The sequence below is a fragment of the Neovison vison genome, chromosome 3 (genome assembly GCF_020171115.1).
Source record: "Neovison vison isolate M4711 chromosome 3, ASM_NN_V1, whole genome shotgun sequence".
In the NCBI taxonomy this organism is placed as follows: domain Eukaryota; kingdom Metazoa; phylum Chordata; class Mammalia; order Carnivora; family Mustelidae; genus Neogale; species Neogale vison.
In genome coordinates, this window is record NC_058093.1 from 203,052,384 (window position 1) to 203,066,974 (window position 14,591).

Below are 14,591 nucleotides of genomic sequence, written 5' to 3' on the forward strand. Positions count from 1 at the left end.
AGAAAAAGTTATGTATATGCAGATATGTGGGTATATGCTTTCTTTGGTAGGAAAAAATGCAGGCACGATGTATCTCTGTGTTTATCTGTCTTGTCCTCCTATGTAGGGGTGGTGTCCCACATACAGTCTTCTGCGCTTTATTTGACTTAATGGTGGAGTTCTGGAAGTCACTTCGCACGGAGTTTGCAGAGAGCTTTCTCCCCCGTTTCTGCAGCTCGTGGTGCTCTGCCAAGGGCTGCACCGGATGGAGTCTCCGGTCTCTGAAACCTGCCATGTAGTGTATTTCCAGCGCTGTGTTTGCAGAGAATGCGTAGTGACTGACTTGGTGTTTCCGTGTTTCTTTCCTGGAGGGGGCTGTTGGGGAACTTGGGGGGGCACTAGCAGGTCCAGGGTGGGGAGAAGCACACTTGTGAGGTGCTGCAGGAGCCCTGGAGGGGTAGCGGGGGACAGCTCCCCCTGCAGAGCTGAGCGGAACATGTCCCCACCACCTCACCAGCACTGTGTTGTTGGGCTGCTGAGTTGTTTGGTCTGGGACATGAGAAATGGCATTTCAGATTAGTTTTAATCCAATTCTTTTATTAGGAGAGATGATTTACAAGTTAACATGCTTGAAAAATTCAGCTTCAAGCCTTGGAGTCCGACTTTGTTTTACTGATTTTTGTAACAGGAAATGTCATTTCGTAAGGGCTGGGAGTGAGTGAGTGAGTCAAACATTAGCTCGTGCCTTGTGAGCAGCCTTGTAGAGATACTCAGTGTTTTGATGGATCACGAGGGCCAAGTCTGGGCTCTGACTTATGCGTTTGGAGCCATGGACTGGTCTTTACTTTTATTCATTTTTTAAAAGATTTTATTTATGAATTTGACAGAGCACAAGTAGACAGAATGCCAGAGGGAGACGGAGAGATGGGCTCTCTGCTGAGTCGGGTGTCTGACATGGGGCTCAGTCCCAGGACCCCGAGATCATGACCTGAGCCAAAGGCAGATGCTTCACTGACTGAGCCAACGAGGCACCCCGTCCTTATTTTTAGCAAGCTGGACGTTCTCTGACCCCTCCGTGTCTGCAGCTGGGTGTTTGCTCACAGCTCGCAGCGGGCTCTTTGGTTCATGCTCTGTGTGCTGGACATAGTGGGTGTGTCACGGATGGGCAGAAGTATTTCCTTGCAGTAACAGCAGTGCTGCCTGCGTGATGAGCGGTGCCCGGGCCCTGGCTTTGGCCTAGGGGGTGCACCATGACCATGGTGACAGTATTGCAGAATTGCCTGAAGCAGGGGGGATTGCCTGGTTGCTCTGGGAAAACGTGGGGACAGAGAAAGAGGTGAGTTTGGGAAGGGAGCCAGGCTCATGGCCCGAGTTGCCTACTTGTTCAAGGGGAGGTCCAGCGGCCCGGACTCTGATGGCTCCCACACGGGAAGCTGGGAGTGGCAGATGGGCAGTGGGAGCAGTTCCAGGCTTCAGCAGGGGGCCCGGGAGCAGCTGCTCTAAGTACCCAGTCTCTCGGACTCTGTCATTGGTTCTGGCCTGGGGGCCCCTGCCCTACACTGACAACAGGGCCCAGGCAGTGTTCCTTAGAGTGGCGTTTTCCAGGTGTTTGCTTGTGCCTGTTTATGATGTCGTGGTCATCCTGACAGCAACAGCGGGCAGAGAGGGTGGGCCTGTGGCCAGCATCCTGCCAGCGGCACTGGCGAATGCTGCGTGCAGTGACGGAGGGGGTCGCGCCCTGCTTCTCGCCCGGCTGCGCACCTGCCTTGCCCTTGAGCTGCTGACTTCCGCCTGGTCCAGAGCAGCACCCGTGCGGGGCGGCGAGCTGAACTTGGCTCCACCTCCTCCCAATGGACCTCCAAAGTAGAAACAGCTACTACAAACAGAAGTTGTTTTGCCATTGGTGGTAGCTTTCCCCTCCATTGGGGTAACTGTGGCACATTTTTGGGGAACGCTGCTTTAGATAAGTAGTGTCTTGGGGCACCTGGGTGGCTCAGTGGGTTAAAGCCTCTGTCTTCGTCTCAGGTCATGATCCCAGGGTCCAGCTGGGATCGAGCCCCACATTGGGCTCTCTGCTCAGTAGGGAGCCTGCTTCCTCCTCTCTCTCTCTCTGCCTCTCTGCTGCTTGTGATCTCTGTCACAAGTAAAATCTTAAAAAAAAAAATTAAATGAAGCTTAACTAAAAAAAAAAAAAGATAAGTAGTGTCTTTATATCGTTGTCGAATGCGCTTGTTTTTCTAACTTGGCTATAAGCTTAATGAGGTCAGGATCCATTTTTTTACAAGGTTGAGGTATAGTTTCTATGTAGCAAAGTTCACGCTTTAGTGTGTGGCTCCTTGCCGTTGGACAAACACTTGTAACCATCCTCAGGAACCAGTTGGAGAAGCGAGTGCACACCCTCAGCTTCCCTCCTGCTCCTCTCGAGTCCGCCCCTCGCCCACCTTCAGCCCTGGGATCTGTCTGATCTTTGTCCCTGTCGCCTGTTGCAGAATATCATGTCACGTCCGTGACCGGCGCTGCCTGTCCCTTGGGTCTGTTTCTGCCCCCGGCATCTCAAGACTCGTCGTGGTGTGGGTCTGTCAGTTCCGTCCATCCATCGCTGAGGCTGCTCCAGTGTTGTGTCCCGTCGCCGGGTGAAGGTCAGTATTCACGTTTTCTTATGTTTCACTGGGTAGCTCTTGAATGCACGTCGTTAACGCAGTAGAGGTTATGTCCCATAATTGGTATCCTTCTTTTTCCACTTAATTTGTCTGTACATGTTTCATTTTTATTAGAACCTGGACACTGGATGTTTCTGGTTACTTTTACTTTAACTGTATTCTGCAATGCATGTTTTTATGCACAATTTAAAAAAATACGTGGGTGAATTTCCTCAGGAGAGATTTCCAGAGAGAGTAGGAGTAGGTCAAAGGTCATGGGTGAGATGGGGTCACTTCTGCTTTTCCAGCCCTGTCGCCCACCCTGCCAGGCATGTTCCGGGCTCTGAGCCCTTGGAGATCTCTGCTCCGTGTCCCTGTCTGCCTCCCACACCCCCTTAGCGGGGTTGGCAGGACGCCAGCTGCATGATGCAGTGTCTTGGCAAAGCAGGTCTGGGAGAGTCTCACTTGGTCTGTGTGGCGCTTGTTAGCAGTGAGGTTGGACGCTTTCCTTCACGCTGGTTCAGTAGATGCTTTCTTCCCGGGAAACTGTCTCTCACTTCGCTTTTCTGTGGGCCTGCAGTGATGCTCAGCCTGCGTGAGTGCTTTCTCCGGTGCCCTTGCTCGCCCTGTCCCGACTGCCCCACATGCTCGTGAGCTTGATGAGTTACTATCAAGTCTTAAACGTTGTTAAATTTTTTTTTTTTAATGTTTTAAAAAAAATTTTTTTTTTTAAAATTTATTTATTTGACAGAGAGAGATCACAGGTAGGTAGAGAGGCTGGCAGAGAGAGAGAGAGAGAGAGAGAGAGACGGAAGCAGGCTCCCCGCTAAGCAGAGAGCCCAACGCGGGACTCGATCCCAGGACCCCGAGACCATGACCCGAGCCGAAGGCAGCGGCTTAACCCACTAAGCCACCCAGGCGCCCCAAACGTTGTTAAATTTTGCGTGTCTTCAAATCCATCTGTCTTTTCAGATACAGCTTTACTGTTTTAAGTTTAGGAACTTGAATTCCCTTCAGAGCTTTAGTAAGTATTCATTTTTGTATTCATTACCTGTTTCTGTTTTGACATTTCTATAATTGGTATAAAGCTTGGATGTCACCTTGTAAGATGCTGCTTTATTTTGGTGAATGATTTGTGGTGGGAATTTAAATAGGATTTTCACTCTGTGTCAGTGGTTGTGACATATTTATCCCAAGTCTTACCTTCTGATTTTGTGAATTGTTTTAAATGGGAGAGCTGGTTTCTGGCCTTCGTTCTCTCTCCTTGCTCACCTTTGATGTTCTGGGAATGTATCCAAGGAAATAACCCGAAATGCGCCCTCGCGTATCTGTCATGTGCGTTCTGTTTTTGTGCCAGTTCCACACACGTCTCCTCTTGGCGCTTGTGCACAAGACCCAGGAGCAGAAACGTATTTGAAGGCAGTGGGCAGGCGTGCCTGGGCCTGAGCCACCCACCGCGGGGGGCTGCTGCTCGGGCGTGAGGCCGTGCTGCGCTGGGGGCTGCTCAGGGCGGCTGTTCCTCCCGACTTCCTGCTGTGATGTGTGTGCTATAGCTTCCCTGGGATCTTGGGACTCTGTCTTCAGAGCCAAAAGCCCCTTTCCTGCTGCTTAATTAGGCACCGATTTTTGTGTTTCCCCAGGCTTTACTGGGGAAGCTACGTTCTGTAGCTTCTGGTTCTGTGTATCCATCTAGTTCAGCCAGGGGCCCGGGTGTCTGTCCATGTGTTTATGTATTTTTGCATTGTAATGTTGGGAACTTCTGGTTTCTGATGTTTTTAATCCCTGATTCTGTGAGATAGATGCCCCGAGGATGACAGGGCCGGCCCTCTTGCTTGTTTTGGGGGCAGGGTGGGAGGAACAACAAGACATGGGGAGCTAGGTGTGTCAGAATGGACTTGAGAATTTCCAGTGGTGGATATTTCTGTCCCTTTGATCCTGCCTCAGTGGGGAGCAGACAGCCAGAGGGGACTGTAGGAGACATCGTGTCCCCAGTGGGTCATCTCCTTCACAGACATTGAGATTCTAGCTAGGTCTGACCTGGGAATGTTCTAGGGTCCCACCTCAGAGCTGGCTTCCTCCTGCTTAGCCCTCTTCTCAGGGCTGACCCCCAGTGCATGTCTTCCACTCCCCCAGCACTTGCGTAGTCCTCTGCACAAAGCAGTGTTTGGGCTAGGAGCCTCTGGAAGCTATGGTACCCACTCGGGGAGTTTGCAGACCTCGGAGGGAGCCTCTCCGAGCCCGAGTCCTGGCCGTGTTCCTTCTCTCTCTCTGAAGTCAAGGTGCCTTCCTGTTTGGTTCTGGCTCCTACTGCGGGTTTAGGCGAGGCTTTGGTGCCCAGGCCGGGCCCTCTCCCTCAGGAGCTTTGGGTCTGACATGCACTGGTTTCTCTGTGTGTTTTCAGTTGCTGTAGCCCCAGGCTCGGTGGGGTGTTCTGCCCTGGTGATGGGTGATGGCAGCATGCAGCCTGGGCCTGCGTTGGGCAGCGGTCACTGACTGCCTCCTGGGTGGCGAGCAGGGTGCTGTCCCTTCCCTGGGGCAGACAGGCAGACAGCCCCACTGCCCGTGGGAATGGAGAGGGGCCACTAGGCTGGGAGAAGGCTTCTAGGAAGAAACATGCCAGTCACGAGTGCCAGTGCTGAGTTCAGGTCGTGCTTGGCCTTGAGCTAGCAATGCTGGATACCTTCCACAGTAGCTGGCTGGGATGACCCACCTCTGGGTCCCAGCAGTGACCCGGAAGGACTGTCCCTCATCAGTGTCGAGGGGCATCATCTCCAGTGCTGTCTCTTCCATGGCTCGATGAGAATTCATAGGACTCACTGGCGTCAGGCGCCAGCCGGCACGGACCTTCACGCTCTACCCAGTGCTGCTGAATGGCCCTCGCGCCAAGTGCTGATCGGATGCTTACGTTTGTCTTCCAGTAACTTGATTTTAACTTTCATTTTTCAGGAGAACATTAAATTGGATTAAAAAGAGGGGCGATAATGCACCATGGCAGCGGCCCGCAGAGTGTCCAGCACCAGCTGCAGCGGTCCAGGGCCTTCGCCCCCAGCGAAGGCGAGGAACAGCAGGCCCACCCAAACCCGCCCCAGTCCCCTGCCACGCCCTTCGCGCCTTCGGCCAGCCCTTCCGCACCACAGTCTCCCGGGTACCAAGTTCAGCAGCTGATGAATAGGAGCCCTGTGACGGGACAGAACGTGAACATCGCCCTGCAGAGTGTCGGCCCGGTGGTGGGAGGAAACCCGCAGATCACGCTCGCTCCTCTGCCGCTCCCCAGCCCCGCTTCTCCAGGCTTCCAGTTTGGCACCCAGCAGAGGCGCTTTGAGCATGGGTCTCCGTCGTACATCCAGGTCACCTCACCACTGTCCCAGGGGGTGCAGACTCAGAGTCCCACCCAGCCCAGTGCCGGGCCGGGGCCGGGCCTGCAGAGCGTGCGGGCCGGCACCCCTGGCCCTGGTCTGGGCCTCTGCAGCAGCAGTCCTACTGGGGGCTTCGTGGACGCCAGCGTGTTAGTGAGGCAGATGAGCTTGAGCCCATCTAGTAGCGGGCACTTTGTGTTTCAGGAGAGCCCTGGCCTCGCCCAGATGGCCCCGGGCACCCAGGTGCAGCTGCAGCACGCGGGGGCTCCCATTGCCGTCCGAGAGCGGAGACTGTCGCAGCCCCACGCGCAGTCCGGGGGCACCGTCCACCACCTGGGGCCCCAGAGCCCCGCGGCCGCGGGTGCCGCTGGCCTGCAGCCCCTGGCCAGCCCCGGCCACATCGCCACAGCGAGCTTGCCGCCCCAGATCAGCAGTCTCATCCAGGGCCAGCTGGTCCAGCAGCAGCAGGTGCTGCAGGGGCCGCCGCTGACCAGACCCCTGCTCCCCGGGGTTGGGCTTGGGGGGGCTTCGGCCTTCGGGATGACCTCCCCGCCGCCCCCCACCAGCCCCTCCAGGACTGCAGTGCCCCCGGGCCTCTCCAGCCTTCCTCTCACATCTGCGGGGAGTGCAGGCGTGAGGAAGGCCCCCAAGAAGTTGGAGGAGATTCCCCCGGCCTCTCAGGAGCTGGCCCAGATGAGGAAGCAGTGCCTGGACTACCACTACCGGGAAATGGAGGCGCTGAAGGAGGCCTTCAAGGAGTACCTGATCGAATTGTTCTTCTTGCAACACCTTCAAGGGAACATGATGGACTTCTTGGCTTTCAAGAAGAAGCATTATGCCCCGTTGCAAGCTTATCTTAGGCAGAATGATTTGGACCTGGAGGAGGAGGAGGAGGATGAGGAGGAGGAGGAGGAGGAGGAGGAAGAAAAGTCTGAGGTTATCAACGATGAGGTGAGAAACAGCAGTTTCATAATGAGAGTACCATGCTTTGCAGATTTGATTCTAGGCAACTGTAAATGAGACCTAACCTACGAGGCTGGGGTGTTTCTAGCACGTGGTTTCATAAGGTTTTGATCTAGGAGTGAAACTGAAGACGTGTTTTGCTCTTTTCCGGCCTGGAGGGGAGGAGCTGCTCTGGATGTTGGGAGGAAGATGCAGGACAGCTGTGTGAGCAGTGCTGGGCCAGGCCCGAGCATCCAGAACAAGGTTGTCCGGTGTCCTGAGGCTGGTCCGGCACGACCCGGCCCTGCCCCGTGGTCAGCTGGGGCGGGGGGGTCTCCTCTAGCACTGAGGCTTGAGTTGCGGACCCCTTCTGGCTGCTCGTGTGGATTTCGCATTTCACTGCCACTGGTTCACTGTTAAAAACACCGCAGATGTGGTTTTTAAACAGGCATTTCAGGCCCTAGCTTTTTACCGTGTATCAGTCATGATTCCACATCATGAGGTACGTCTGTGTGGTGTTTTCATGATGAAAATACAGTTGTTGTGGCAAAAACTCTGAGAATTTTTCAATTTTTAGATGTAGTCTCTGGTTTGAGGTATTTTAAACTCACGTGTACAAATACCTACTGAGTGATATTTGACATAGGATCTTTTTTAGATAGTGACATTTTGGGGTGTCTGAAATGGGTGCTTTATACACCCCCGGGTGGGGTTTTTCAGTACCATAGGGATTCCCGAGGTCCTTCCACTTGTATTTCCTGAAAAAGGAGTGAATCAAACCAGGGCAATAGTGAGGGACGCTGTAGCGCACTGTATTTTGTGCCTTTGTGTTGTGTAGTGTACAGTATGTTGGTGCAGCTCATTTTGTTTTATGATACAGCTAAAGTAATTTGACTCTGTCAGCTCTTCTCCTGCAAAGAAATCAGCCTTTGCTGAGCAAAAGCTGGTCTCTTTGCTCTGCCGTCCTCATTGAGATTTATGGACATATCTGTGTGGCTTTGCCATTTTGTGTTTTCTTTAACACCCTTTCCAGAAAGGAACATTTTTATTTTTCAAAAGGTTTATGTTATTTTGAGGGTTACACCTCTGTTGCCATGAAATAGTGAAATTCAGTTTTCTCTCTGTTTGTACACACTGTTTTCTGGAGGCTCAGTCCCCCTCCTCTGTGCTAACGAGGAGACCTGACTCCCCTTTTTTGCACCTTCCTGCTCAGAGAGACCCACACACAGCAGGCAGGGGGGTGGCTGCCACGCCAATGGCGTGTGTGGGCGTGAGAGCCTTGCTCAGAGGCTGCCTGCCGTCGTCTTGATTGTAGTTGGAAGTCGCAGAACCTGAGCTCAAGTTGGAGTTCCCACATGATGTGCCCTGGAGTGAGGTCATTAGGTTGTAAATCCACCGTAAGTCAGTTCGGTGTCCTTTTACAGGATTTCATGCAAAAGCGTTCCATTTTTATACACCAGACATCACTGAGCTATCAGCAGTAAAATTCTGACAAAATTTTGAGCAGTCTTAAAAATTATGTTGCCTTTTTTTCTCAAAATATTTTCTCTCAGGTAAAGGTTGTGACAGGAAAGGATGGGCAGACTGGTACTCCCGTTGCTATAGCAACCCAGCTTCCGCCAAATGTTTCTGCTGCTTTTTCATCCCAGCAGCAACCGCTTCAGGTACTTTTCGATGGTTCTCAAATGTAGCCTCATCCCAAACTTTCCTTCATTCAGATATTTTAACCTTCAATTTTACTATTTGCTCTCCAGCATTTTTTTCCAGAGCCCATTCCTTATTTTTAAAAAATTTAAAAGACTTCCTGCATATGAAATGATAAAGTTAAGTTGCATGAGTAAATGACAACACGGATCTTAATGCATTCTTATTTTTTCTGTGTTGAGTGTGACGCGGTAGTAGCCTTCGCATGCATGTCACCTAATACAGTCCTGTTGAATGTGTGCTCAGGGTTCCTTGTGTGCTGTGTTTTAAATGTTGGTTCTTTCCTGTGTCTTCTATCTGTATCTTTAAGAACAGTGCAAAACAGAACAAGAAAAAAAAGATTTAAGCAGCTGGTAACTTGATGTTTTCTGCAGCTGGAAGAAACGCTGAAGTCAGGACCGTAGGCCCCCGGGGTGTCCACTGAGTACGGACTGAGTTAACATTAATTGTTTGGAAACAGAATTGTTCAGTGTTACGTCAGTGATGCCAAGACCCTGGAAGGACAGGCCACGGTCTCTCAGGAGGGAATGGATGGGTCTTGCTATCATCTCGTGGTGATACCTTTTTTTCCAATGTTTTTATTTTTAATTTTGCTGTAATTTCTAACACATGTGAAAGTTGCAAAAACAGTTTTCCAAAGAACTCCTTTGTGCCCTTTACCCGGGTTACTGGATGTGTCCTTTTTGCCCGCCTCTTTTGTTTTCAGTCTGGTGCATGTGTAGACACACGTGTCTCCACCGAATCGGCGACAGGCCGTTGCAGATCCCACTTCATGCACTTTTAAGCCTGATGCCCCTTAGGTGAGAATGTTCTCTTACCTGACACAGTCCGGGTCACACCAGGACCACGACTAAGCCAAAGCTCATATGTGGCTTTTGTGTCTTGACCTGTTGGTGTCCTTGACAGAGTGGACCCTTACACAGGGCAGGGGCACTGTCCCCGCACAGTGCAATGCCACATACAACTCTTGACTCCCCAAAAACTGAACAGCTGTTAGCCTGCTGTTGACTGGAAGCCTTACAGATAACATAGTTGATTAGCATGTATTTTGTCTGTTAATTTGTTTTATATATTGTATTCTTCTTGTAAAGTAAGCTGGAGAGAAGGAAATCACAAGGAAGAAGAGAAAATACATTTACTGTTCTGTATAGGGAAAAATCTGCGTGTGAGTGGACCTGTGCAGTTCAAACCCGGCTTGTTCAAGGCTTGGCCGTGGTGGTTTTACCCTAGGCTGGGGTCGCCTGTTGGGCGTTGGGTGTAGTTGTCATGCCTCCTTGGTCGTCTTTTTTTTTTTAAGATTTTATTTATTTATGTGACAGGCAGAGATTACAAGTAGGCAGAGAGGCAGGCACGGAGAGAGAGGAGGAAGCAGGCTCTCCACGGAGCAGAGAGCCCAATGCGGGGCTTGATCCCAGAACCCTGGGATCATGACCTGAGCCGAAAGCAGAGGATTAACCCACTGAGCCACCCAGGCGCCCCCTCCTTGGTCTTCTTTAATCTGGCCTGGCTCCTCAGTCTTTCATGACCTTTACATTTTTGAGTTGAGGCTACTTGTTTGGTAGAATGCCCGTTGATACTGGATTGCCTGCTGTTCCCTTGTGTCTGACTTGGGTCATGTATCTTTGAGAGGAATACCCAGAAGTGACGCTGTGTGCAGCTCGTGCTCCCGTGTTAGGAGGCCATGAGGTTGGCAGTCTTAGGACTGGTGACTTGCACTCTGACCACTCAGTGAGGCTGGTGTCCGTCAGGCTTTTGCAATGGAAGGTTCTTAGTTTTTCTTTGGTAAATGATAAATAATCTGGGGAAGATACTTTGAGACTCAGTTAAATATCCTGTATCTCATTAAACTTTCAGCCACTAATTCTGCCATCTGGCCAGAATCCGTTTTCACCTTCAGGATTGCAGAACGGATTTTCTAGCTTCATTGTCCCTAATGCATCGATCAGTTGGCATTCTGCTGTGAACGGTGCACTTTCCTTTTTCTTCCATTTACATATTCATATGTGGGTTTTTATTTCAGTCATTGGGTTATGTCACTAATAGTATTTATTTATTTAGACTTACTGAATTCGGTAAAACTCACTCTTTTTTTGTTTGTGGTTCTGTTGAGTTGTGCCAAACTCACAGAGTTGTGTAGCCACCGTGGTGGTCCAGAAGCAGAGCTCCATCACCCTCCCAGAATCTGTGCCCCTGCCTCTGTGATTTTGCCTTTTCCAGAATGAATGAAACCTGGATGGAGTCAGACTGCCCGTGGCTTCTGTCGCTGAGTGGCCACGCTGTGCCATTTACCAGTCATCTGTGTCTGGGGGCAGGGGTGTCCCTGCTTTGTCTCTTCACTCACCCGTTGAAGGGCAGTTGGATTGTTTACTTAGGAATAAAGCTGCCTCGGTGCTCACAGAGAGAGTTTTGTGTGTGTGAACCTAGGCCTTTGTTTCGTTCGGGTTGCAGCAGATTGCGGGCTTGTATAGGTTCGAGTTTTCTTTTCTTTTCTTATTTATTTATTTATCTATTTGACATGGAGATCACAAGTAGGCGGAGAGGCAGAGAGAGAGGAAGGGAAGCAGGCTCCCTGCTGAGCAGAGAGCCCGATGCAGGACTCGATCCCAGGACCCTGAGATCATGACCTGAGCCGAAGGCAGAGGCTTAACCCGCTGAGCCACCCAGGCACCCCCGAGTTTTCTACAAAACTGGCAAAGACTCCCTGGCTGTGCCCTTCTGCGCTCTGCTGCCCCCAGTGGTGGGGAGGCCCTGGTGCGTCCTGCCTGCTCCTCTCCCGTCGTGGCCACACGCCTGCAGGGTTGTCTGCGAATCGTCTTGGGGAAAGTCGGACTCCTGCGTGTCGCTGTTCGATTTGAGAATTCTTTGTATGATGTGAATGCAGGTTCCCTGTCAGAGATTTGCAGATGTTTTTCTGCCATTCTGAAGCTTATCTTTCTCTTTTATACTGTTTTCCAGAGCAGAAGTTGTAGGTTTTGATGCAGTCTGTTTTATCATTTTGTTGGTTTTATAGATTGCGCTTTTGTCATCCTAAGAACTCCTGGCTCAGCCCGAGGTCACAGAAACCTGTATTTTTTCCTGGAAGTTGTATGGTTCTGAGTTTCACACTTATGTCCACGATCCCCTTTGAGGCAGGTTCTGTATTACATGGCAGACATAAACGTGAAAGTTCGCTCTTCTGCTTGTTGATTTCCACTTGTTCCAGCAATGTGTCTTGAAAAGGCCACTCTGTTTCCGTACACTGACCTTGCCTCGCTGCTGAAAATGAGCGGATTCCTGGCTTGTGGGTCTCTTTCTAGACTCTGGAATTCCCTTCATCTTTGTGTCTTGCTAATGCCACATGGTCTGGGCCATGGTAGCTTTGTAGTAAGTCTTGAAATCAGTGTGAGTTCAACGTTTTTCTTTTCTTCTTCTTCTTAAATGATTTTGGTCACTCTAGTTCCTTTCCATTTTCATAGAGATTTTAGAATCTGCTCTGTGGATAGCTGCAGAATTTGGATTTGGATTATGTTGAATCTGTTGACCACTGTGGGAAGGAGTGATACCTTGACAGTACTGAGTCTTCCCGTCCAGGAATATGCCATATCTCTCCCTTTGTTTTGGTCATTTTTGATTTGTTTCATCAGCGTTATATGTAGTTTTCAGCATGCCCATTCTGTACATATTTTGTTAGATTTATACTCAGGTGTTTCCAGTGTTTCTGTGGTATTGTATGTGGTTGTTAAAAAAAATTGAGATGTTCATTGCAGATGTGTAGGAATGCGGGTGATTATTTGAACCTGTACTGCAGCCTTGCTAAACTTGTCTGTCAGTTTTAGGAGCTTTTTTGTAGATTCCCTGGGATTTTCTACATAGGGAGTAATGTCTGCCAAGAAAAGCAAGATTTATTATTTTTTTTCCTGTTTATATGCCTTTTATGTGTTTTTATTTTTTTGCCTTATTGTCCTGGCGAGGACTTCCAGATTTGCTCAGCAGAGTGGTCCATCAGGCTTTTGCAGTGAATAAGAATACTTATTCTTACCTTCTTCCTGATGTTTTGGGGAAAATATTTAGTGTTTTGCCACCAGGTGTGATAGTAGCTGTAGATTCTGTGGATGTCCATTACCAGGTGAAGGAGATTTCTTTATTTCTAGTATTGATCACGGATGGATATTGAATTTTGTCAAGTGGTATTTTTATATCTATTTGCATGATCATGTGGTTTTTTTTCTTCCTGGGTCTGTAAAGAAGGTGAGTTCGATCACATTGAGGTGTAATTTATTGGCGGGGAAGGCACAGATCTGTGTTTCGGCTTGTGGAATTTGTCAGGTGCTGGTCTAACCACTCCGCTCAGGTCTCTTGTGCCCTCCGTCATCTGCTGCCCAGGGCCCTTCTGTTACCATGTGTTTTGACCTGATGGAGCCCTTCATGCTCGGCCTCCTGCATGGTTGACGTGTCCTGGTCACTCTCTGAGCCCTTCCTTGCTGGCACACACTAAGGTTCATCTTGTGTTTTCCTTCCTCTGGCCTAGAATCAGTCCTTTCTGCAAGGGGCCCATCCACTTTGGTGGGGAGGCGTAATTTGAACCTGATCTTTAGGTGCTTCTCGGGATGAGTTTGACGCGACTGAAGCTAAGACCTGTGGCATTTGAGATTGTGAGAACCTGTATTAGCCAGGCGTCTTTCTTGTTAATGCTTCGTGGAGTGTCACACGTTACTGTGTTTCTAGAGCACATCCGTAAGTATTTGCCTAAGGACAGTGGGACAGCAGAAGGCAAGAAGTACCTGTCAGATTATGAAACGTGTGGCCTCCATGGTGACACAGGTTAAACCACTGTGACTTGACGTCATGCTCACCAGATCACCAGAAATTAAACCGGACAGAATCTGCTGTTGTGGGTCAGTGGGATTCTCATCTACTTTTGACAAGAGGGTAGCACGGATGTTTGGAAACATTTTGCCTGACCTGGAAGAGGTGAGCACAGGGAGACCATTTGTCCTAGAAGCGTGCTGTAAGAAATTCTTGAGGGTATCTGCCAGAATCCAGGTATAATAGTGTTCCTAGTGGCCCTGGTTGTAAGAGTGTCCTGCTGGTAAGAACCGAGTATCCGCTGGCAGGGAGGACAGGTCAGTGCATCGTGCACGTTCGTACAGAGCACAGAGCAACGTCAGTGGGAGCCGTCAGTAGGGAAGGAGGTGGTGCCTCAGTGCTGGCAAGCGTGGCTGCCTGTGGGGCTTGGCCACACCTTGTGGGGCAGAAGGGTGTGGGGGGAGTTGTCTCGGAAGCAGAGGCAGAGGACACGGTGTGAGGAGCTGAGTGTGCAGGTCAGCACAGTGCAGATGCTCACGCGCAGCCTGGGCTCTGTGAGGCACGAGCCTGAGCAGCACAAACTTTGCTCTGATTGTGTTTTTATTGTGTTCAACGATTTGAGAGCGAGAGTACTAGTGGGAGGGCCAGGGGAGAGAGAATCTCCAGCAGACTCCCTGCTGAGCGTGGAGCCTGACTTAGGCTCCATCCCAGGAGAGAGTGCAACCGCGGGGTGGGCGCGGTACAAAGAGAGGGGGAAGCAGGCTCCCGATCCCAGGACCCCAGGGTCATGACCTGAGCCAAAGGCAGCCGCTTAATGACCGAGCCACCCTGGTGTCCCCTTATTATTTAGATTTTAAACAGCCATCCTCATTGGAGATGATTTCTCTGTAGTTATGATGTTAGAGGAAATGGATAATGGTAGCTCTGTGACCTTACCCCACTATTGCTATCTTTTTTTTTTTTTTTTAAGATTTTATTTATTTGAGAGAGAGAGAGAGAGAAGTAGCAGTGGAGAAGGTCAGAGGGAGATGCAGGCTCTCATCTGAGCAGAGAGCCGGACGTGGGCTATGACCCCAGCACCCCGAGATCATGGCCTGAGCCGAAGGCAGAGGCTTCGCCGAGCTACCAGACACCCCTGCTGCTGCTGTCTTGCTCCTACATGTGTGTCCTTGTTTTATGTGTATAG

The 14,591-nt window shown here is 50.4% G+C and overlaps 1 protein-coding gene across 7 annotated transcripts in view; it reads left to right on the forward strand.

The window, feature by feature from the left end:
* The window catches only part of EP400 (E1A binding protein p400), a 97,690-nt gene that overhangs the window by 7,634 nt on the left and 75,465 nt on the right, over positions 1–14,591 (forward strand). For 4 of the 7 annotated variants that reach the window (XM_044243566.1, XM_044243568.1, XM_044243572.1 and 1 more), the window contains exons 2-4: positions 2,469–2,618; positions 5,565–6,925; positions 8,470–8,580. In XM_044243566.1, the coding sequence (XP_044099501.1) occupies positions 5,600–6,925; positions 8,470–8,580 (1,437 nt within the window). In that variant the 5' untranslated portion in view covers positions 2,469–2,618; positions 5,565–5,599. The remainder of the gene's footprint in view (positions 1–2,468; positions 2,619–5,564; positions 6,926–8,469; positions 8,581–14,591) is intronic. The other 3 variants (XM_044243570.1, XM_044243573.1, XM_044243571.1) reach the window with 1 other exon arrangement.